General features: G+C 47.9%; 1 protein-coding gene across 1 annotated transcript; it reads left to right on the plus strand.

Moving 5' to 3' along the window:
* The first annotated feature begins 7,630 nt into the window (after positions 1-7,630).
* Positions 7,631-21,930, plus strand: NUDT7 (nudix hydrolase 7). The gene is given in 5 exon segments (XM_019413116.2): positions 7,631-7,728; positions 9,916-10,069; positions 15,371-15,529; positions 21,013-21,276; positions 21,278-21,930. Coding segments are annotated over 5 exon segments (717 nt in total). The 5' UTR covers positions 7,631-7,693; the 3' UTR covers positions 21,383-21,930.
* Positions 21,931-22,357: the final 427 nt, after the last annotated feature.

Here is a 22,357-nt window from a genome sequence, read left to right on the forward strand (position 1 = left end):
CACAGGGTAAGTTTGCTTGGATCCCCTTCTAGAACATTAGCTCTTCAATGACAAGTATGACAGCCAATCTCTGTGCCCTACATATGACAACACAGCTCACGCCATACAGTAGGCATCAGCAAATAAGCTTTCAGGAGCGCCTGGCTGGCTCTGTCGAAAGAGTGTGCGATTCTCAATCTCAGAGTTATGAGCTTGAGCCCCACGTTGGGTGTAGAGATTACTTAAATAAATAAATAAACTTTAAAAAACAAAAAACAAATAGGTACTTTCATTGCTAGAGGCCTGTTTCTTCTTTTTTCTTTTTGAGTACTTTTCTTCTTTTTTTTAATGTTTATTTATTTTGAGAGAGAGAGAGAGAGCATGCACAAGCAAGGAAGGGGCAGAGAGAGAGGAAGAGAGAGAGTTCCAAGCAGGCCCTGAGCTGTAGGCGCAGAACCCCATGCGGGTCTCAAACTCACGACCCCTGAGATCGTAACAAGAGCTGAAATCGGGAGTGGGAGGTTTAACTGACTGAGCCACCCAGGCGCCCCCTAGAGACCTGTTTCAAATCCTCTCTGATGTGCTAGGAGGGAGATCAGGGGCAGGTAGGAGACTGCTGGGGGGAACGTGAGCTCACATTTGCTGTTGTTGTAAAAGAAAAGAATTAATAAGGATGCCTGCTTCTAGGATCCATCTCCCAAAAATACCCTAGGAAGAAACCTCTAAGAATCACCCCCAAAGCGTGCGTTTAAGTTAGGGTACTCTGTGTGGAGGACTGGAGCTGCTATTTCCAAGAAGACTGCAAGATAATTGGAAGTGAAGAAACTACAACCCTCAGGTTATGCTCATTTGGTGGCCTCTAGACACATGTGGCTAAGTTACCTGAAAGTAAATAAAATTCAAAAAAATTAAAAAAAAATTTTTTTTAATATTTATTTTTGAGAGACAGAACGCGAGCAGGGGAGGGGCAGAGAGAGAGGGAGAGACACAGAACCCGAAGCAGGCTCCAGGCTCTGAGCTGTCAGCACAGAGCCCGACGCGGGGCTCGAACCCGCGAACCGCGAGATCGTGACCTGAGCCGAAGTCGGACGCTCAACCGACTGAGCCACCCAGGCGCCCCCCAAATTAAGAATTTTTAGTTCTTTAGTCACACCAAGTAGTCAAGCGAACAACTGGTCAGTGGCTGCTGCATTAGAGAACACAGGTAGAGAGATGATTTCCCTCACTGCAGAAGGTTCTATTGGACAGTGCTGCCCGAAGTATAACCCTCCCCCCACCAGCTCCTTGAAACTGCTCCAAAATAGCCTGTGTCCTTTTCTGGCTTTTCCGCCGAGGACCTCACCCTCAATAACCAGCACCCTCTGTCCCCAACAACACCATGATGTGGCCATTTTAAGGTAGCCAGCCGTGGGACAAACGTGAGAGCAGCGGCTAGCAGCAAATTGGTGTGGTCTCAAAGGGTTTGTCTGTCTCTCTCTCTCTCTGCCCACCCTGCAGTGATTATGACACCAGTTACACCATACTCCGCGTGCCAGAGTGTCATTCCTGCGACCAGAGCTCAGGGAGCATGGTTCCTGCCGAGGTGTCAAGAACGCGCTGGATGAGGCACCAAGATAGGTGGCTGGTGGAACCTGTATCCGAGGAGAGATCTGAGTCCCTGCCTCCCCTCGCTCACCAGAACGGGCAAGAACGCTTAACCAGGTTGAGCTGCGAGTTCTGGGTGGGCAGACCTCGAGGCCAAGGTGAGGACACAAAGGGTGAGTTCCCTGTGCGGTGGAGTCCGTGGTTCTTCTGCAGACGCCGAGCTTCCCACATGCGCTGGAAAATCTGAAGCCAATTTCACGACTAATTCACAGGCTAATTGGGACCAGACTGCTGGTCGCCGTGTGGCACAGTCACGCCATTACGTGCATCCTAGACCGAGCCTTCATTTAGATTACAAATTTTCCCAGCACAGTTGTTACTGGTAATTAAACCTACTTGATTGTTCCATTATACAGAGATTACATGACGGTAAAGGAATCAGACATAACTAATCTTTATCTCATTTCTAAAGGGGCACAGAAACGAGAACCAACAATGGTATAAAATACAGGAGTGATGCCCATCCATTTTTGTGGGGTTTTGCCAGCCTGGCTCATGGAAACACAGAGATTCAAGCCATCTTAATATGCAAGCATGTATCTGTTTTATTGTTGCACAATGAAAATTAAACATGGATGAAAACACCATGAATTGCTTTGAAAAATCACATTGGCAGCGCCTGCAAATAAATTCTCAGCGATTCACATTCTTATAATCTAGTTCTAAAAGCATTTCCCTATAATCCCTACCTAAACCTTAATTCACAGTCCACACCTGCTGCCAGAAATCAAGGGCTGTCTCAAGTCATTGACGTTTTGGCTGAAGTGACTACCCAGGCTTCCCGGGCCTGGCTGATTTCCACTATTTTTTAATTGAATTGAATTGTATTGTATTGTGTTATTTTATTTTCAGATTCAAGTTCCATGTCTCCTCCTTTCAAAGTGTACACTCCGAACAGAATTACCCGAAGGTCTGGATGCAAATGCAGATGCTTGGGTCCCACCTGAGTCAGGATCCCCGAGGCCACAGCCCAAGAACCTCCATGTTGAATCAGCCCCCAGGAGATCCTCGTGCAGACTGAGACTACTCACCAACACATCTGACACCGAACCCTCAAGAGTAAGGACCAACTGATACGTGTCTTTATGTCTCTGACATCCGACTCCATGCCTAGCTGAGAATGGGCACTTGACCAGAGAACGTACTGAACCAAACCCATAAACTCTTTCCTTTCTAATGGGTCCAAAAAAAAAAAAAAAAAAAAAAAGAAAGAAAGAAAGAAAGAAAAAGGCAAGGACCACGTTATGTAGGGATCAGTCCACTCCAGCCCACTTTCTACAAAACAATCACTCAACTTTCCCCTGGGGCCTCCCCTGAGAGGAATCTGCCCAAATTGCCAGCTCCCAAGACCAGAGAGGAAGAATGTTCCAGTGGCACGAGAAATGGTAGTTCCTGGCCCTCGTGGCCACCACCTGTCGTCTCCTCTGAGGATGCCACATCAGCAAGTGCTACAAGGAGGGGGCTTTATCTTCTCAATATCAAACGTCTCCCTTTGAAGCCCTTAAACCAGTGTCTTCGACCTTTACAACAGAATCATCTAGATGCTCTGGCACACCTGGCTGGCTCAGTCAATTTTGGCTCAGGTCATGATCTCACAGTTTGTGAGTTTGAGTCCTGTTATCGGGTTCAGTGCAGAGCCTGCTTGGGATTCTCTCTCTCTTCCTCTTTCTGCCCCTGCCCTGATCATGCTCCCTCTCTTTCTCTCTCTCTCAAAATAAATAAAAATTGTTTTTAAAACCTTAAACAACAAAAAAGAAATGTATGTTCCTGGGTGGGTTTTACTCTGAGATAAGTGACTGTGGGGTGGGATCTGGGGCACTGAGGTGTCCATGCAGCATCCCTTCCCCCAAATGATTTTGATGCTGAGCTCCCCCCCTCCCCCATCCACCCCGCCGTCCCATCTGCAGAGAAATTCCTATTGAAACCCGGTCCTCAAAGAACTCCTTCAACTTCCTCTCCTTAAAAGTGGGGGAAGACTGTGGCTCCTTAACTCTGTCTGATTTCGGGGTGGGGGAGAGTTGATGGAGGATGGGGCTGTGCGTTGGCAGAGTTGGGGGGGTGGGAAGCGTCTGCTTTGCAAATCCCCAACCCAGCAGTTGTAGCCAGTATACTCAGATCGGATGCATTGGGGAGACACTCCCCTGTGACTTCCTTCTAAGGATTTAGAGCCCCTCCCACAAACTGAAGGTATGGAGGAAACTCAGATTTCCCAGGAGAATAATGCTCAGTACGCGTTCCCCAGTAGTTTCCCTTCTCTCCACAGCCTACTTGGACCCCACTGCCTGTGTCCGGCAGAATTCATTGTTTGCTATACCCCTCGTCCCCCAGAGCATTTAGCCCTTTTCCTGGATTAAAGCACTCATCTGGCAATAAAGTTAATTGTTTGTCGTAGGTCTTTTCCCCAGATATCCTTTGCTCCTGAAGGCTGATTGGTATTTTCTTATCTCTGTGCCACCCAGGCCTGGCCATGGGGTGCTGCTCAAATAAAGGTTCCAGATGGGTGGGCTGCAGATAAGGTCCACCCTGCAGCCTGGGATGTGCTTCTTTGAGAGAAACACCAGGGAGGTGTTGGCTTCGCAGGCTGGCCTGGACCTTGTTACAGCTTTGCCTCTCTTTTACACATTTTCCAGAATTATGTCACTACCAACAAATGTGTGCGCAGAAACTACAGAGACAAGCCATTTCCCCTAAAAGACATTGCCCGTTAACCTTGAAGCCTGTGTTGTTTTGCAGGTGCGGAGATATACACACACCCATACATACATAATCTTATTATGATGCACTTCACCTTGTGATGTTCCCTGTGGCTGTGCCTTCCAGCCTTACAAAAGCCATAAAAACGAAATGTTTTTACAGCAGTATATCTGATCTTGAAAGAAGATGCTGTGGACAGGGCCTTGGTACACAGCAAAGCGTCTCGGGATGCCGCATTTTACGTTAAAGCAACCTGGACCCCTGCCACGCTCTTTCTCATGTTGGGATTATGTGAATTTTTCTGGACGTCCAAAGCATCTTTTTCTGTTCCTTGGGTCCAGACTTTTGGAAGAGCCCTCTGCTCGCCCCCCTACTTTCACTCCCTACTTTCAATTCATTCCCACTCTGCTTCCACAGAGATCTCCTGGGAAACCCAGACCTGTTATTCTGCTCCCTTCTGGAAGAAGTTCAACCTCCATTTTGTTTTGGCTTCCAAAGCCTTTTCATCTGTGCCCAGAGATCCATTCTGAAAAATGTCCCTTTCTGTTCCCGTGTGCTATGCTGAGCAAGACCCCTCCCACGCTGCCTTCTGCTGTTCCCTTCGCCCAGAATGTCAACTTCCCCGCCTGGGCCTCTTGAAATCCCACCTACCTCTCAAATCTCACTGGAGTGCCGGATGCAGTTAATCGGACGGGCTCAAAACTAGGCTCCCACCATTTACTTGCTCTGAGACCATGAGCAAGGCACTCAACCACGCTGAGCCACAGTTTAGTCATCTTCAAAACGAGGATTCAGACAAAGGACGCCTGAACAAAGAGCAAATCAAATCCTCAGGCGGTGATGTTCAGCCCTCCATTTCATTCTCGGAACCAGTCTCCCATCCCCTCTCATACAGAGCTGAGAGAATACTGTGCATTACTAGAGCTGAGAATCATGTTGATTATCACCCGCAATAGACCAGGAGGCTTTAGAGGTCAAGGGGCCCCATCTTAGACATGTCTAGCCCATAGTTGCTACACGGTGGGTATTGGATATTGATCTCCTCACTCACAGTCAGAGCCACATAATTCATAGTCACTTGCCTCTGAGAAGTGATGTCAAAATAAAAGAGCACAGAGGTCAGAACCGTCTGATCTTGAACTCTAGCTGTGTGACCTCACCAAGACATTTTTTTAAATTTCCTAATCTGGAAAGTGAGGAAATAACTCTCTGTGGAGATAACTCTCTGTTGTGTGGTTGCTCAAAGGATTAAGTTCACACTAATGTGGGTGAAGGTGCCATTAACATTATCATTTGGATGCCAACAAGCTTTTAGTTTGGGCTCTCAGCCTTGCCAGGACTGGCAAGGTGAACATCTGAGTTCAGTGGTTTTAAAAGTCTTAAGAAGTATGGCTCAACTGTCCCACGACTGAGGGCCACACAGTGATACTTCATGGGCTCTAGACAATTTTGGTTTCATGGACCCCATGAAATAATAATAACATATTTTATGACTGCACTGATATAAAGATGGATATAACCCAGGCTGGACTGATTATTACATATTGGTTATTATTGTATCCATCTTTTTTCTTCTGGTTTTAAAAGAATTTAAAGGGGCACCTGGGTGGCTCAGTCGGTTAAGCATCCGACTCCGGCTCAGGTCATGATCTCACAGTTCATGAGTTCAAGCCCTGCGTCAGGCTCTGTGCTGACAGCTCAGAGCCTGGAGGCTGCTTTGGGTTCTGTGTCTCCCTCTCTCTCTACTCCTTACCCGTTCACACTCTGTCTCTTTCTTTCTCTCTCAAAAATAAATAAATATTAAAAAAATTAATTTTGAAGAAATTAAAACTGGAACATTTTTGTGAGCCCCCAAAGTTACTGTGTACCTCCTGGGCCGCCAGTCTTTGAAATCTGATGTCTTACGAGTATCAGCTCAAAGCAGGCTCCCTGCCACTCGCTCTTCTCCAGACACTTCTGGGGTCTCCGTACAAACTTAGTCTTCTTCCTGGAACCCTCTCCCCTTATTTACTTTCCAAACATACCTTAGAGCAGTAGCTCTCTGAATATCCCACTCTCCGTGGGATAACCGTGAGGGCAGGACCCGAGGCTAAGCCCAATACTTAACAGACTGAGCCACGCAGGCACCCCCAGAATATACATTTTTAATAGCGCCCAGGTGATGCTCATGCTCTGGTCCCAGGACCACACATGGAGCACAGCTGCTCTAGAGGACGGCGGGTGTCCATTCTCTCTGGTGAGCCTTCTCTGACCTGGTTCACTCGCGTTTCTCCCTCATATGCTCTCCAAGGACAAAGGCATCTGCTTTATCTATGAAATGGTTTGATCCACGTTTTTCTCATGCACTTGTCTGCAGGCTGGCTCCATGCGTCTTTTTGCTGGCCAAGCACATAGTAGGTGCTCAGTAAACATTTGTAGACTGCTGTTCAGAGAAGTTGAACCAACTTAACCTCCTAGCAACAGTGAATGCGGTTTCAGAATCCTTTTAAATCACCTGCACTGCATTTTCCCCCTTCAACCTCAGAATTCTCATAGGCTCCCCATTCTTGTGGAAGAGTAAGGAGCTTGCAAACTGGTGCAGCCGCTCTGGAAAACAGTGTGGAGGGTCCTTAAAAAATTAAAAGTAGATCTGCCCTATGACCCAGCAATAGCACTGCTAGGAATTTACCCAAGGGATACAGGAGTGCTGGTGCATAGGGGCACTTGGACCCCAATGTTTACAGCAGCACTTTCAACAATAGCCAAATTATGGAAAGAGCCTAAATGTCCATCAACTGACGAATGGATAAAGAAGAGGTGGTTTATATATACAATGGAATACTACTTGGCAAAGAGAAAGAATGAAATCTGGCCATTTGTAGCAACGTGGATGGAACTGGAGGGTATTATGCTAAGTGAAATAAGTCAGTCAGAGAAAGACAGATACCATATGTTTTCACTCATGTGGATCTTGAGAAACTTGACAAGATCATGGGGGAATGGAAGGGGGAAAAAGTTACAAACAGAGAAGGAGGGAGGCAAACCATAAGAGACTCTTAAATACTGAGAACAAACTGAGAGTTGATGGGGGGTGAGGGAGAGAGGAAAGTGGGTGATGGGCGCTGAGGAGGGCACCTGTTGGGATGAGCTCTGGGTGTTGTATGGAAACCAATTTGACCATAAAATATATTTAAAAAAAAAAAAAAAAAAAAGGAGCTGGGCGGAAACTGCTTTAGCGAGTCCCCTTACGGCCTGGCCCTACGCCCCGCCCCACCCCGCCCCCTAAGGCCATAGGCCCCGCCTCTCTCCCCGCCCCAGGTCGCGGCTGCTCTGCGCATGCCCACTCGGCAGAGCGCGAGCTAGGAGTTGCGGTGGGGAAACAAACTTTGCCCCGGAGATGTCTCCAGCTCGTCCTTCCCCGGAGCCTGTCAGGTAAAGTCCCCCGGTCCCTGGCACTCCGAGCAGGGCCCGGCCGGCCCCGAACGCGGCTCCGGGGCCGTTCGGCCGGGACTTTTCTTGCCGCGCCCATCTACCCACCTGCGGAGCCCGCGCTCGGTGCGCTCGCCTCCCGGGCCGCCCGCGGGGCCGCGGGGCCTCTGCACCCATGGGCTCACACCCGGCCCCGCAGGGTCGCACCCCTTTCTCCTGCCCAGCCGCCTTTCCTCTTCAGCTTAGGGCTTCTCCGGAGTTCCATCCCAGAAACCAGGAGCCCGCACCAGGCAGCTCCGGGTTCAAGGCCGCGGTGGCCACCTCCAGGGTCTCGCAGTTACCTAACCTCTCTGAGCCTGGGGGGGACCCAGTCCTAACCACGCCGGGGCTGTTGTGAGGACAGAAAAAGAAAAGCGTGGAATGCGTGGGACGAGCCCTTGCTCAGAACCGGGTGGCTGCTACGGTGGTGTTTTTTTGGTGGTTATTCCAGCCAGCCCCTAATGTGGACACACACGTTTTTGCAGTTTTGCTTCTGCTGGTCCCTCTGATCGGTTCTGGGGCCTCTTAAAAAGCCACAGTCGGTGGGTCCAGGGCACACTCTGGCGGGCCAGTTTTCTGGACGTGGGCCTGTGTGCATGGGGTACACCCAGGAGCCCCCTCCAGTGCCCGCTTGCTGTGGTTCTGAAAGGCCTTTGGTCGTTTTTGAAATCCACTGCTGGCACCCAGCCAGCTTTAGTGAGCATCCTGCCATGAAGAAAGAGGCAAAAAAAAAAAAAAAAAGCAAACACCTTCCCCAAACAACTTGCCCACCTAATGCCGGAGACATTTATGACAGCAGTCACTACTCACTGGGCACCAGCAGAGTGCCAGTCACAGTGTGCGAACGATGTCATGACGTGTTTACAGGTACCTTCAAGCAGGTCACAGATGAGGAAAGCAAGGCCTGGAGAGGTCCTTCCTAAACACTTTACAAGCAGTTCTGGCCCCCCTTAAATATCTGACTTCGCCCACTCTGCAAAATTGCCTTTCCCAGAGAAAAATTAAAACCAAACTGTTAGTTTCTAGGGCTGCGGTAACAAAGTATCACAAACTTGATGACTTAAAACAACAGAAATTCATTCTGCCATAGTCCTGAAGCCCAGACGTCTGAATTTCCTGCCTGTTGCAGCTTCCGATGGATCTTGATGTTCCTTTGGCTTGTGGCCACATCACTCTAATCTCTGCCTCTGTCTTCACATTGGCTTCTTCTGTGTGTGTGTGTGTTTCTATGTCCTCTCTTCTTATGAGTATGCCAATCATTGGATGTAGGGCCCACCCTACATCCGGGATGATTTCATCTTAAGACTCGTGATTCCACCTGCAAAGACACTGCTTGCAAATAAAGTTGCATTCTGAGCCTTCTGGGTGACATGAATTTGGGGGGGACACTATTTAAGCTACTACACAAACCAGCAACAAAATACACCAGTCAAAAAGACCAGAACATTCAAAGTCATGAATTCGGGGCACCAAATGTGGTTACAAATCCAAATACTTGCATATTGTCAGGTAATGGCTCTCAAAGGGGGTTCCTCTGGTCCACAGTATCAGCATCATGGTTGCTTGGGAGTTGGATGCTAAGTTCCAGGCCCCACCCCAAACTTACCGAGTCACGCTTTAGGGGTGGGCCTAGCAATCTGTGTTGTAACACGGTGAATCTGTTGTCACTAGATTTTTGGGACCTTTAAGGCAATTGAAGACATAAGGGTTTTTAACCCTTTTTGAAAAACTTTATAAGGCAATTGAAGACATAAGGGTTTGATAACATAAGGATCAGGCTAAGAGAGTTCTAACTTAACGACAGCGACCTGTTTACCAAACCTGTCTTACTGGAGTATTATCAAGGATTGCAACATTTAACTGTTGCAGTTTTGAAAGAATCTTTTACCATAATTTCTACTTAATTTCCAAAGTGAAACCATGCACTAAACTGTATTCTTAGCCTTTTTTTTTTTTTTTTTTGCTCATTTTATCTTGCCAACAGTCATGCAATTGGGGTGAGAGTATTATTCCTGCCATGTTATCAACAAATACAGTGAGAGTCAGCCCTGGTAAGCTCCGAGATGCACAACACAACAGAAACATAGGCAGGACTGGGAGCTTTTTCCCACAACTCTGGTTACTGAAGTGTTTTGTTTGTTTCCATTTCAGAAACCGTCTGATAGATGATGCGAAGGCCCGCTTAAAAGAGCATGATGCCGGGACCAGATATTCTCATTTGTCGTATGACAAATACTCCGTCCTTTTACCGTTGCTGGTGAAAGAAGGAAAACTCCATTTGTTGTTCACCCTCCGGTCGGAGAAGGTAGGTGACAGAAAGGTCCCTGCCATTAAAGTTCCAGGACCTTCGAAAACCCCACCAAAATCCGTCACTTGCACGCATTTCGAGGCCACGGGTTCTCAAATGGACTTTGAAGATTGTGATGTTCAGGGGGACGAGAAGCCGCAGGGTAGCATGGCAGTTTTTGGAGAAGTTTTAGAAAGAAAAATAAGTAATTAGCAAGTAATTTGAAATATGTTTAGGTCAGGGTTTCTTAACCTTGGCTGTATTGGATGGCATCTGGGCTGGATAATTCTTTGTTGTAGGAGCTGTTCTGTGCACTGCGAGATGTTTAACATCATCCCTGGGTTTTACCCGCTAGATGCCAGTAATAGACAGACAGACACACACACACACACACACACACACCCCTATGTGACAACCACAGGTGTCTCCAGACGTCCCTGCCCTGGCAGGGTTGGGGGCCACAACTGCCACTCCCACTAGCAAATTCTCGACCACAGAAATGCACAGCCTGGGCCCTGAAGCTGGCTGCCCGCGTTTGAACGCAGGCTCTCTCCTGGCCAGCTGTGTGACTTTGGTTTAGTTACTTACCCTCTCTGTGCTACAGTCTCTTTACTTGCAAAATGAGGACCAACCACTAGTACTTGCTTTGTGGGGCTACCCACGAAGGATTTCCCAGGGAAACAAACACAGAGCACCTAAACCCACCTCTTACTTGGCAAGGACTCGGTAAGTTTCAGCCGCCACCATTGTTACTGTTCGCACACACGGCCTGGGCTTTTAAGATAAACTGTTGTACTTTAAAGAGGTGTTGGGCTGAGAATGGAGTTGCCATGGGTACACCCCCTGGATACAGTCATTCTCCTTTGCTGTTGGGGTACTTCTTTTTTTTTTTTTTAACGTTTATTTATTATTCAGAGACAGAGACAGAGCATGAGCATGGAGGGGTGGGGGGTGGTGCGGGCAGAGAGAGGAGGAGACACAGAATCCAAAACATGCTCCAGGCTCTGAGCTGTCAGCACAGAGCCCAATGCGGGGCTCGAACCCACAAACTGCGAGATCATGACCTGAGCCGGAGTCGGATGCCTCACCGACTGAGCCACCCAGGCATCCCTCTATTGGGGTACTTCTGAGGTAAAATTGGGGAAGCAATAACTTCAAAGTTATCCAAGTACAAAAATGAAAATGGGCCATAATAGCCATGGCTTTCTAAGCAGAACAATGAACAATATCCCCTCAGGGGGACAAAGAAAGCTGAGGAATCAGCTGAAGTTTTTTGGGTTTGGGATTAGACTCGTATGGATTCTTCTTCTTCTTCTTTTTTTTTTTTTTTTTTTTTTTTTTTAGTTTTATTTCTTTAAGTCATCTCTACACCCAGTGTGGGGCTGGAACTCATGACCCCGAGATCAAGAGTCGTGGGCTCTTCCTGACTGAGGCAGCCAGGCGCCCCTAGACTCGTGTGGGTTTTTTTGGATCTGGGTCAGGCAACGATCACATCAACACAGGAGGTAATGAAAATCCAGGTTCCAACAGGAGAAACCTAACTGGAAACCAGGGGACTGGGTCTGTTCTCATTTCTGCCAAAGAGCAAAGAAGCACTTCAATATATTTTTTGAACAAGGAGACAAACTAGTGTGGAAAATCGAGGCAAGACCGAAATGGATCTCCAAGTTCTGTATCACCCAGACAGCTTTGCCTGTTGAGAATTACAGGAGAATCATCTTAGACCATAAACTCTGGTGTGCAATGGTCACATTTCTTTAAAAAAGAATATTGAGGGGCACCTGGGTGGCTCAGTTGGTTGAGTCTCCAACTTAGGCTCAGGTCATGATCTCGCAGGTCATCGGTTCGAGCCTCGCGTGGGGCTCTGTGCCAACAGCTCAGAGCCTGGAGCCTGCCTCAGATTCTGTGTCTCCCTCTCTCTCTGCCCCTCCCCCACTCACTCCCTCTCTCTTTCTCTCTCAAAATTAAATAAACATTAAAAAATTAAAAAAAATAAAGAAGAAAATTTAAGTCTAATTAGATCCGACTATATCCTATCTGGCTCTGGAGGGCAAGGAATTTCCCTCCCAGGCATTACTGGAGCTGCACCCCTCCCTGGAGTCATGCAAGCAAAGGCTCATGGGTTTCCCACCAGTAAATGGGGAGGGGGTGCCTGCCTCAATCCCTCCTGCTTCCGTGTGGGCTCCCGTCCTAGCTCCGGAACCTACAGCAAAGTTCTTCATTTCTGTGAGCCTCAGTTTTCTATTCTCAAAATAGGACTGAAAACAGTGTGTAATGTTTGGAGGGTAAAGAAGCTCTCCCTCTCCCTCTTCTCTCCCCTGTTCTGTCCCCCTCTCTCCTTGCCTCCCTCTGTCCCCAGCTCTCAGGGCTTGAAACAGACAAAAGGAAAGGCAACAACAAAATGTGGACTGAAGTTTTAGGCAATCAGCCTGCAACCTCATTTGCCTTCTGAAGAGAATTCCACAAGGTTTTATTTAAGAAAAAATGTTATGCTGTTAAAAAGAAAGATGGGGTGCCTGGGTGGCTCAGTCGGTTAAGCGTCCGGCTTTGGCTCAGATCGTGATCTCGCTATTCATGGGTGTGAGCCCCACCTCGGGCTCTGTGCTGACAGCTTGGAGCCTGGAGCCTGTTTCAGATCCTGTGTCTCCCTCTCTCTCTGCCCCTCCCTGGCTCCCACTCTGTCTGTCTCTCTCCAAAATAAATAGACATTAAAACATTTTTAAAAAAAAAGAAAGATGGAAACCTTGCGTATTTGATAGGGGCCTTTTTGGTGCTGACAGTCTGTGAATAATCATTTTTGTGAATGTGTCTGTTCCTTGAAAACAGCATAGCATTTTCTTAGGAGTATTCAGAATAACCCATTACATCAGGTCAGTATTTCTGTCAAAGCCGATGATTCCCTGTAAGTGCCTTCTGCCAGTATCGCTTTGATGCTGAATGAGCTAACAGAATGGAGGACTTCTTTCAGAGGTGATCTTACAGGACGTCTCTTTCTTGGGCGAATGGGTGGTCATCGTCAAGACGGTAGAAACATATCCCTCAACCTTGTTTTCACCAACTCATAACCCTGATACGAAGATGTGTGCGATTTCTCTGTACTATGGCAATTCCTGCAGTGTTATTGATTTGTTAGCAGAGAAGAACTTTAAAATGTTTCCTTTTGCTTTTTAAAAAGCTTGCTCAAATAGGACTTTCAATTCTGGAATGCTGCAGAATTGATAAGGGCATCTGGCTTGTTCTTACACAGATATATCGGCCCTGGGGCTAAAAATGCCAACAGGACCTTTTGATTTAGCTTCTAAACATCATGAACTGACCTTGCAAGTTGATGTTAACAAATATTTCACATGGGCCAGGCCCTGTGCCATGACATTCAGCCGCTAGCTCCTGTGACTGGCCCTGTGACCTTGGGAGGTACCTGACCCTGGGAGGTATGTGGAGGACGTTACCTCCCCCCACCCCCCACCCCCATGGTGCCCTGTTGAGAAGAGGCCCACCCGGGACTCTTGCTGACCCTGAGGCCTCCTCGACAGTTGAGTAGAGAGAGGATGGTGGGCACTGGGTGGGAGTGAGTGTCCACGAAGTTGAGGTCACATTTGCTGAGGAGTTTGGTCCTGCACAAGGGGATGTGCTTCCCCACCTCTGGCCAAGATAAGAGAGAAGTCATAACAAGACAGAGACAAGAGAAAGGGAGAATGCTATAAACGGAGCCACAGTTCTGAAGTCAGGAAGGCATGGAATCAAGGATGGAGGTGAAAGGGGCAGTGCAGGGAGAAGGGACTCCTGTCCCTTCACGTGCATGTGCAGAGGGACGCAGAGGCACCCCCACTTGTCACCGCTAATGGCTCAGGTGGCCACAGTTCCTGTGTTTTAGTAAGCCCTTAATTAATGCTGGTATGCTGGTTAAGAGCCGGGATGGAGAAGTAAACACTCCACTGCGTACCTTGCATGACCCTGGTCGTGTTATTTAACCTCTTTGAGCTTAATTCCCTTGCCAAAAAGCGGAAGTGATAATAGAATAGTAGCTTATATATCCACAAATGGATAGAGAGATAACTTGTGGGAGCACCTGGCTGGCCTGGTTAGTTGAGCATCCGACTCTCAGTTTTGGCTCAGGTCATGATCCCAGGGTCATGGGATCAAGCCCCACGTCAGGCTCCATGCTGTGTGGACCCTGCTTAAGAGTCTCTCTCTCTCTCTCTCTCTCTCTCTCTCTCTCTCTGTCTCTCTCTCTCTCTCCCCCTCCCTCCCTCCCCCTCTCTCCCTCCTCCTCTCTCCCTTTCTCCCTCTCCCTCTCCCTCCCTCTCCCCCTCTCCCTCTGCCCCTGTCCCCCACTTGTGCTCTCTCTCTAAAATAAAATAAAAAAAAAACATTTTGGAAAAGATAACAAATTGTGATATATACATACAGTGGAATACCGTTCTGTCATGAAAAGGAAAAAGTACTGATAGGCCGTGGTACAACACAGAAGAGCGTGAAAACCTCACTCCAGTGTAATGTATATATAATTGTTGAATCACGACATTGTACACCTGCAACTAATTTAATATTATATGTCAACTATACTTCAGTTGAAAACTTAAAGATTAAAAAAATTTTAAAAATTATGCTAAGTCAAAGAAACCAGACACGAAAGGTCACATGTCATATGATTGCATGTATATGAAATAACCTGGGGTAGGTAAATCCCTAGAGACAGAAAGGAGGGGCGGGGTAGGGAGGGGTGGGGAGCAGCTGCTTAGTGAGTACAGGGTCTCCCTCTGGGATGAAAATATTCCGGAACCAGAGAGTGGCAGTGCTCACACCCCACTGTGAATGTATTAGATGTCACTGAATGGTTCGCTTTAAAATGGTTCATTTCATGTTATGTGAATTTCATCTCAATTAAAAAAAAATGCTTTAAAAATAAAAAATAACAGCATGTGGAGCCGATCTGAGGGCTCCTGTGAAGCAACGTGCCCAGAACATGGTGGGACTCAGTAAAGCTTATCTGCTGATCACAGTGCCCTTTTTATTACCCCTCCTGCTTTTCTTCCCCCGTCCATGTAAATCTGTATCTTGTGGGCAGATACAGATTTTTCTGAGAACGATTACAAGTAAAGGGAGTTCGCAGAGTTCATTTTTTAAAAGGATTCAAGTAAAAACTTTTTTTTTTTTTTTTTTTTTTCTGTGGTGGGGCAGTCTTCTTTCCACTTACTTCCACCAGGGTGGTGGGACTGGTCTGTGACACAACATAGAAGTTCGGTAAATCCTTGCTGAGTGAGTGAACGGTGCCTGAGTGGGAATCCCGAATTGCGACTCTGCCCTTTCAATTCCCAGCTCCGCAGGTCTCCTGGAGAAGTTTGCTTTCCTGGAGGCAAGTGTGAACCCACAGATGTGGATGATGTGGCCACGGCTGTCCGGGAAGCCCAGGAGGAAGTGGGGCTGTGCCCCCATCAGGTGGAGGTCGTCTGCCGCCTGGTGCCGTATCTGCTTGAGGTAAGTGTCGGGGTGGATCTGGGTGGCTCGGACTCAGAGCACCCAGCGGATCCACTGTCTCAGCATTCCACGCGTGGCCAACCGTGACCCTCGACAGCGCCTCACACAGAGTCAAGAGCCTGGTTCTCATGCGGACTTTGCCCCTCGTGAACTCAGTGGCCTTGGGCAAAGCTCCATTGCCCATCTGGGCCCCTCTTTGACCATCCAGAAATGAACGGGTCGAACTGCATCAGTGGGTCTCAAAATGGTTTATGTGGAACCCTGTTCACAGAACAGAGTTCTTTCCTTAGCATTCGGTTTCCATTTACTTTGCACCGGTCAGCATTTCTTTTGAGAATTCTGTTGAAAAACCACCACACACGTGAGCATGCTGTATACCAAATTTTCACCCCTTGGAGGCCACCAGTGCATCACCTTTGTCCTAAATATGCTCCGTTTTATTATTTATTTACTTTTTTTTTTTAATTATTAAGTTTATTCATTTTGAGACAGAGTGCAAATGGGGTGGGGCAGAGAGAGAGGGGGAGAGAGAGAGAGAGAGAGACCGACCCAGACTCTGAAGCAGGCTCCAGGCCCCAGGCTGTCAGCGCAGAGCCCGACGTGGGGCTCGAACCCACAAGCTGTGAGATCATGATCTAAGCCGAAGTCAGATGTTCAACCAATTGAGCGACCCAGGCACCCCTAAATATACTCATTTTGATACATACCATGGAATCAGGCTTCTTTTCCATATATTCATTGAGTAGTACCCTGAGATCGCCAGGCAAGCTGTTCAAAAACTATTACTATTTGTGACTACATTTCTGTACGAGTCAGGATTTCTTGAATAGTATACACCAAAAACCCATAAATGCAGCAAAATGAATTCTGGAGCTGATCTAGCCTGATCTTATTTCATATGAACTTGCGACTATTTACTAATTGACTTTAGAAGGAGTAAACGTAAATTTGTATTTGGATACCAGCATTATTTTACAATTTATTTATTTTTGAGACAGAGAGAGACAGAGCATGAACAGGGGAGGGGCAGAGAGAGAGGGAGACACAGAATCTGAAACAGGCTGCAGGCTCTGAGCGGTCAGCACAGAGCCCGACGCGGGGCTCGAACTCACGGGCCGTGAGATCATGACCTGAGCCGAAGTCGGACGCTTAACCGACCAAGCCACCCAGGCGCCCCGATACCAGCATTATTTTATTGCTTTAAAAATTTTAAAGTAAACTTGCAATGTCAGAATAGTTGCAGATTTACAGAAAAGTTGCAAAGATACTATGAAGAGTCCTCATAATCCCGCCCCCACTTCATCTCATTGTTAACATCTTGCATCCCTGGTGTCTATTTGTCACAACTAAGAAAGCAACGTTATTACATTGCTGTTACCTAAATTCCACATTTTATTTGCCTTTTACCAATTTTTCTACTAATGTCCTCCTTTTCTGCCCTGGATCTCATCTGGGACATCATATTGTATTTGCTTGTCATGTCTCCTTAGTCTCTGCTCTGTGACGAGTTCTCAGACTTTCCTTATTCTCATGACCTTGACAGTTGTTTTTTTTTTTTTTTTAGTATTTACTTTTGAGAGAGAGAGAGACAGAGTGTGAGTGAGGGAAGGGCAGAGAGAGAGGGAGACAGGATTCCAAGCAGGCTCCCGGCTCGGAGTCATCAGCACAGAGCCCGATGCAGGGTTCAAACTCACAGACTGTGAAATTGTGACCTAAGCTGAAGTCCGACGCTTAACTGACTGAGCCACCCAGGTTCCCCGATCTTGACACTTTCAAGGTGCACTGGTCAAATATGTTGTAGAATGCCTCTCCATTTGGATTTATCTGATATTTTCCTCGTGGGTAGGCTACGGTTATGGGCTCGGGGGAAGAATACCACAAAGGTAGTGTGCTCCAACCAGGTATCGGAGGTAGGTGTGAGCTGTATGTTTTATACATTGGGCATTCAGGTAAATTTTTATTTCGGGAGGAGAGTCCCACTCATGCATACAAATCAGAACACCCATGGGTTAGACCATTCTTTATGTTCCATTTGGCCTCAAGTCTTGGTGGTACAGCCTTGTCACAATCAATGATGCTGAGACATCTATCTTAATCTGGCCCATTTGAAAAACAGAAAGGTCACCACTCAGGGGAGATTGAGTTGAGAAGAAGCTAATGGCCTCTCAAATAAATGCTTCCTAACTAAGAGGGGAAAATGTGGGATTAGGACAAGAAATGTGTCAATTACTTAATTACTTTCTAGGCAGCTCTGTTCTCTCTACAGGGAACCCTTTCCACTTGGCATCTGCAAAATCCCCCAGCACGTTTTGGGGATTTATATTAAAACTCTATTGCCAGATCGAACCGTCATGGTTAAAAGTTGCCCCAGTGAGAGGAACTCCATTTCCAAGGTGCCCGGGAACTACTGAGTTCTGCCCAGAGCAGTGGAATACAACAGTCTTCACAGGAGTGTGTTGGGTCTCAGGAGATTTCTGTGGGCCAGACGCTCCTGGGGCCGGATGTTTCTACAATGACCAGCTCTTGATATAATAATGCCAGTCACATCATCAAGAAATTAGGAGGAACACAGGGCTTTCTGGAAGGGTGTACTGTCTTTGGAAGTGCTGGCGAGGATTGCTTTGTTCTTTGAGCCTTGCAGTTCTTTTAAATGTAGCACAAAAATGCCATGTGTTAAACACTTAGAAGCATAATCTAATTCATTGCTTCCTACCTAGGGGCGATCTCGTCCCCCAGGGAACGTGGCAATGTCTGGAGATGTTTCTGGGTGTCAGAGCTAGAGCGGGTGCTGTTGGCTTTTTCCCACCCCTGCACTAACCCCTCTCGCCCCCCCCCCCCCCCACCTAGGCAGGCTGTGGCCCTCTGAGCCCACCCCAGTGGTCTTTTCGTCATACGTGTGTGTACTTCCCTTTGCAAAAGTCTCAGGAGACATTTCTTCTTTTTCTCTGTCTGTGGCCCTTACGTTTCCATTCACTCCTTCACTTTGCCATCTCTGCAGCTTCAGCTCCTGGAAACGTTTCAGTGCATTCCAGTGGCATGTCCCTTCTTGGGCATGTTTCTAAGATCATGTGGCTTGGGACAACTGGGTGGCTCAGTCAGATGTCTGATTTCAGCTCAGGTCACCATCTTGCAGTCTGTGAGTTTGAGCCCTGCTTCGGGTTCTGTGTCTCCCTCTCTCTGCCCCTCTCTCGCTCATGCTATGTCTCTCTCTTTCTCTCTCAAAAATAAATAAACATTAAAAAAAAAGAGCATGTGGTTTCCTCCAGAGACCCAGAAGCATGCCTTTCCCCTTTCCCACAGCCTAAGCCAGTCTCCACGGGATTCCAGCCCAGCAGGTGGCCGAAATTCAGTCTTTTCTTGGTCCTAGAACATCCGCCATGCACCCGCCATCTTTCTTCCTTCCAAGATGGACACCCGTGTCTAGGAACTGGGTGTCCAAAGATGCTGCTTCATTTGCTGATTTCCAAAGTCTCTCACTTTCCTAAACTTGAACCACATTGAACGTGCCTGACTTCCCTTCTGAATCATTCAGTCTCAAACCGTTCTCTCCCTTCGTGGCTTTGATATTTTTCCCCACCAATTTCCTCACGCTTGGACACGCCGGTCCAGGAGCCAGCACTGGCCTCGCTAAGTTGCTCGTTCACACCTGTGCCTGTAACGGTTTGGCCCTTACAGTAAGGATGCATTTGTGTCCCTAGCTCAGCCCTCAGCAAGAGCTTAAGTCTGAGCTGCAGCTGAGAACTCTCCAGAGCGTGTGTAAGCCACGTGCAAGGCTGGTGTGCCACTCGGAGATAGGGTAACATTTGTGTCTTCACCGAACATAAGTGCTCTGCTCTACAGTGTGGGCAGCGGGCCAGGTGAATCCTGGTTCCTGCCAAGTATTAGCCGGCTTTGACCTTGAGCAGGTTTCCTCAGGTCTCTGATTTCCATTGTTAAAGCTTCCTCAAGGTCAGGCTGTCGTGAAGAAGCAGGGAGAGGGTGCTGCAGACGAGACCAGGGCCCCTGAGGCTGCGGTCACGGCATGGTGACAGCAACCACAGATGCGCCCTGGACGAACACTCCGGGTTCTTCCAGACCCTTTCTTACCCTCTTACTGTATGTCTGAAAGCTCACACCCGCAGCGTGCCACCTTCCCCTGCTCACAGAGAGCCTGGAGGGCCCGAGAATTCATGCTGCCAGGCGCCCCTTCGCCGGCGACTGTGCTGAGGGTCGTCAGAGTCCAGCTCCGAGGTGAACGGCCGCAGCTGCCCTTGCCCGGGTTCCTCCCTGCCTCATGCACCTCCTGGGAGCTCCTCCTTCAGAAATCACTTGTATCTGAACGTGTCATGTCTCAGAGCACTTCTGGGGGGCCCGTGACCCGAGAGGCTGAGCATCCACTCGGGGCCAGGTGGTGGTTACTGCTTCGGCCCTGGGGCCACTTCTGACGCCAGATTTTCCTCCCAAAGGACAGCGAAGGCCTGTGCTGCCACCTTCCCCTCCTGGCCCGCACAGTTGACTTTCACCATGAATTCCGTTAATGGTCTGAGTCATCACTGCTCTGAAACATATTTCAGCTCTCGCTCCCCTGAGAAATTTTCCACAGGCCTGTGTATCCTGGTATCCTGGGTCGGTCTCCCAGTGTACCCCTGGCTTCTCCCAGCCGCTTTCTCTCGGGACGCCCCCCAAGAGCTCTAGACTTCTCTAGCTTTCCATTTCAAGGGTACGCAGCTCTTCTCTTCTTACGCAGCTCGTACCTGAACCCGGGCCTCACCCTCCAGGTTCCCGGTGGGGCCTTTCACTTCACAATACTTTGCATTCCTTTGCAAGCAGTTGTGGTTATAAATAGAAATCCCCCCTCCCATACATAGACATCTGTGTTATGTAAACTGGTTCATATGTGATAAGTATAATTCCCCACAATTGGGTCTATGCCACAGTTGATATGTCCCTGGACTTTGGTATTGATCAGATGGGCACGTCCTTGTCTGCACTGATGGGGACAGGTGGTGTCTATCACATTCATTTTAAGGGCCGAGAGTATCCCCTTACACAGATACCCTCCTAACTGACCTACGCTGCACGTCCGTCAGCGGATGAGTGGAAACTTCAGAGCCTGGGGCTAGTGCAGATAATGCCTCGGTCTTGTATCTTGACTCACTGGTAGGACTTTATCATACAGATACGTTTGCGCAAATGCGCTTGCGAGGTCAAAGGGACCACGTTTTTATAGTGTCGCCAGGCCGCCCTTGCCAAAGATGATGCCGGTATGTTCACAAAAGAACATTTTCAGAGTCGTTTCAAAGATACTGCCCACGTATGTCCCCCCCATTTCACGGGGAGCATAAAGTTCATGTCTGGAGCAAATTCCCCCTCCGTCCCTACCCACCTTATGTGATTGGCCGCTCTGGACCGTTCTCTTATTTTCCTAGACGTGGCAGGATTTTAGTGTCTGAAACAATTCCCTCTTCACTTCTTAATTCGTGTGTTTTGTTTTCTGCTTTCAGAGAGATACGCTGATAACCCCCGTTGTAGGATTTATAGACCACAAGTTCCAGGCCCAGCCCAATCCCGATGAGGTGAAGAAGGTGTTCCTGGTGCCTCTGGAATATTTCCTGCATCCGCGGGTCTACCACCAGAGTCACATAACACTTTCTGGCCACGATGTTGTTGTTCACTGCTTTGAGTACAGACATCCGGAAGATGGTGTCACCTACCAGATCAAGGGAATAACGGCGAAACTCGCCCTGTTCGTTGCCTTAATTATTTTGGGGAAAAAAACCCACCTTTGACGTTGAATTTAATCTCAGCGATCTAATGTCATCCTCTGAAGAGATCTTCCTGAAGCGGCATAAACGTGCTACAAGCAAGTTATGATTTGTGAGACGAACATCCAAATAACTAAAAGGATTTGGTGTGTGCTTATCCATAAGGACAACAATAACGCCAGCTGTCGGAAATGGACGGGCACGAGTATCGTTCCCACAGTATGAAGGTAAAAGATACCTTGCCTTTTTCCCACTTGCCCTGTATTACCCAAAAGAGCAAAACATCCTTCAAAAGTGGAAAAATGTGAGGGGCGCCTGGGGTCTCAGTCGGTGAAGCATCCAACTTCAGCTCAGGTCATGATCTCGTGGTCTATGAGTTCGAGCCCCACGTCAGGCTCTGTGCTGACGGCTCAGAGCCTAGAGCCTGCTTTGGATTCTGTCTCCCTCTCTCTGCTCCTCCCCAGCTTGTGCTCACACACACTGTCTCTCTCTCAAAAATAAATACACATTAAAAAAAAATTTTTTTTTTAAAGTGGAAAAATGTGTTTATAGTGTTGCGTAATTTCACCCACAGTTTGTTAATAATACATTTTTTAATACTTGTAAGAAAAAGTATCTGGCACATAGTAGGTATTTAATAAATATTTGTTGACCATATGACCATGTGGCATTGATCTTATTCTTAGGAGGTAATATATCCCTTTCGTTGTTGTTACATGTGACTAGAAACTTCAAGCCACCTGTCGGAATCTAGTCGCCTTCTCCTCGCTGGCAGCAGAGTTGAAGCTGAGCTGCGAGCTTCCCAGGAAGAAACAGCATTACCCAGGACCCCTCGTAGTTAAAGGTGGCTCCGGAACTTAACCTGGGCCAACGGGATGTGAGTGAAAGTTGACCTTGCAGGCCATCTCCAATTAAAAAAAAATGTTTTAATGTTTACTTATTTTTGAGAGAGAAGGAGATATAGAGTGTGAGCAGGGAAGGAGCAGAGAGAGAGGGAGACACAGAATCCGAAGCAGGCTCCAGGCTCTGAGCTGTCAGCACAGAGGCCGACGCAGGGCTCGAACTCACGAACCGTGAGATCATC

This window comes from Panthera pardus, unplaced genomic scaffold (genome assembly GCF_024362965.1).
Source record: "Panthera pardus isolate Hobbes unplaced genomic scaffold, ASM2436296v1 HiC_scaffold_19, whole genome shotgun sequence".
Lineage (NCBI taxonomy): Eukaryota > Metazoa > Chordata > Mammalia > Carnivora > Felidae > Panthera > Panthera pardus.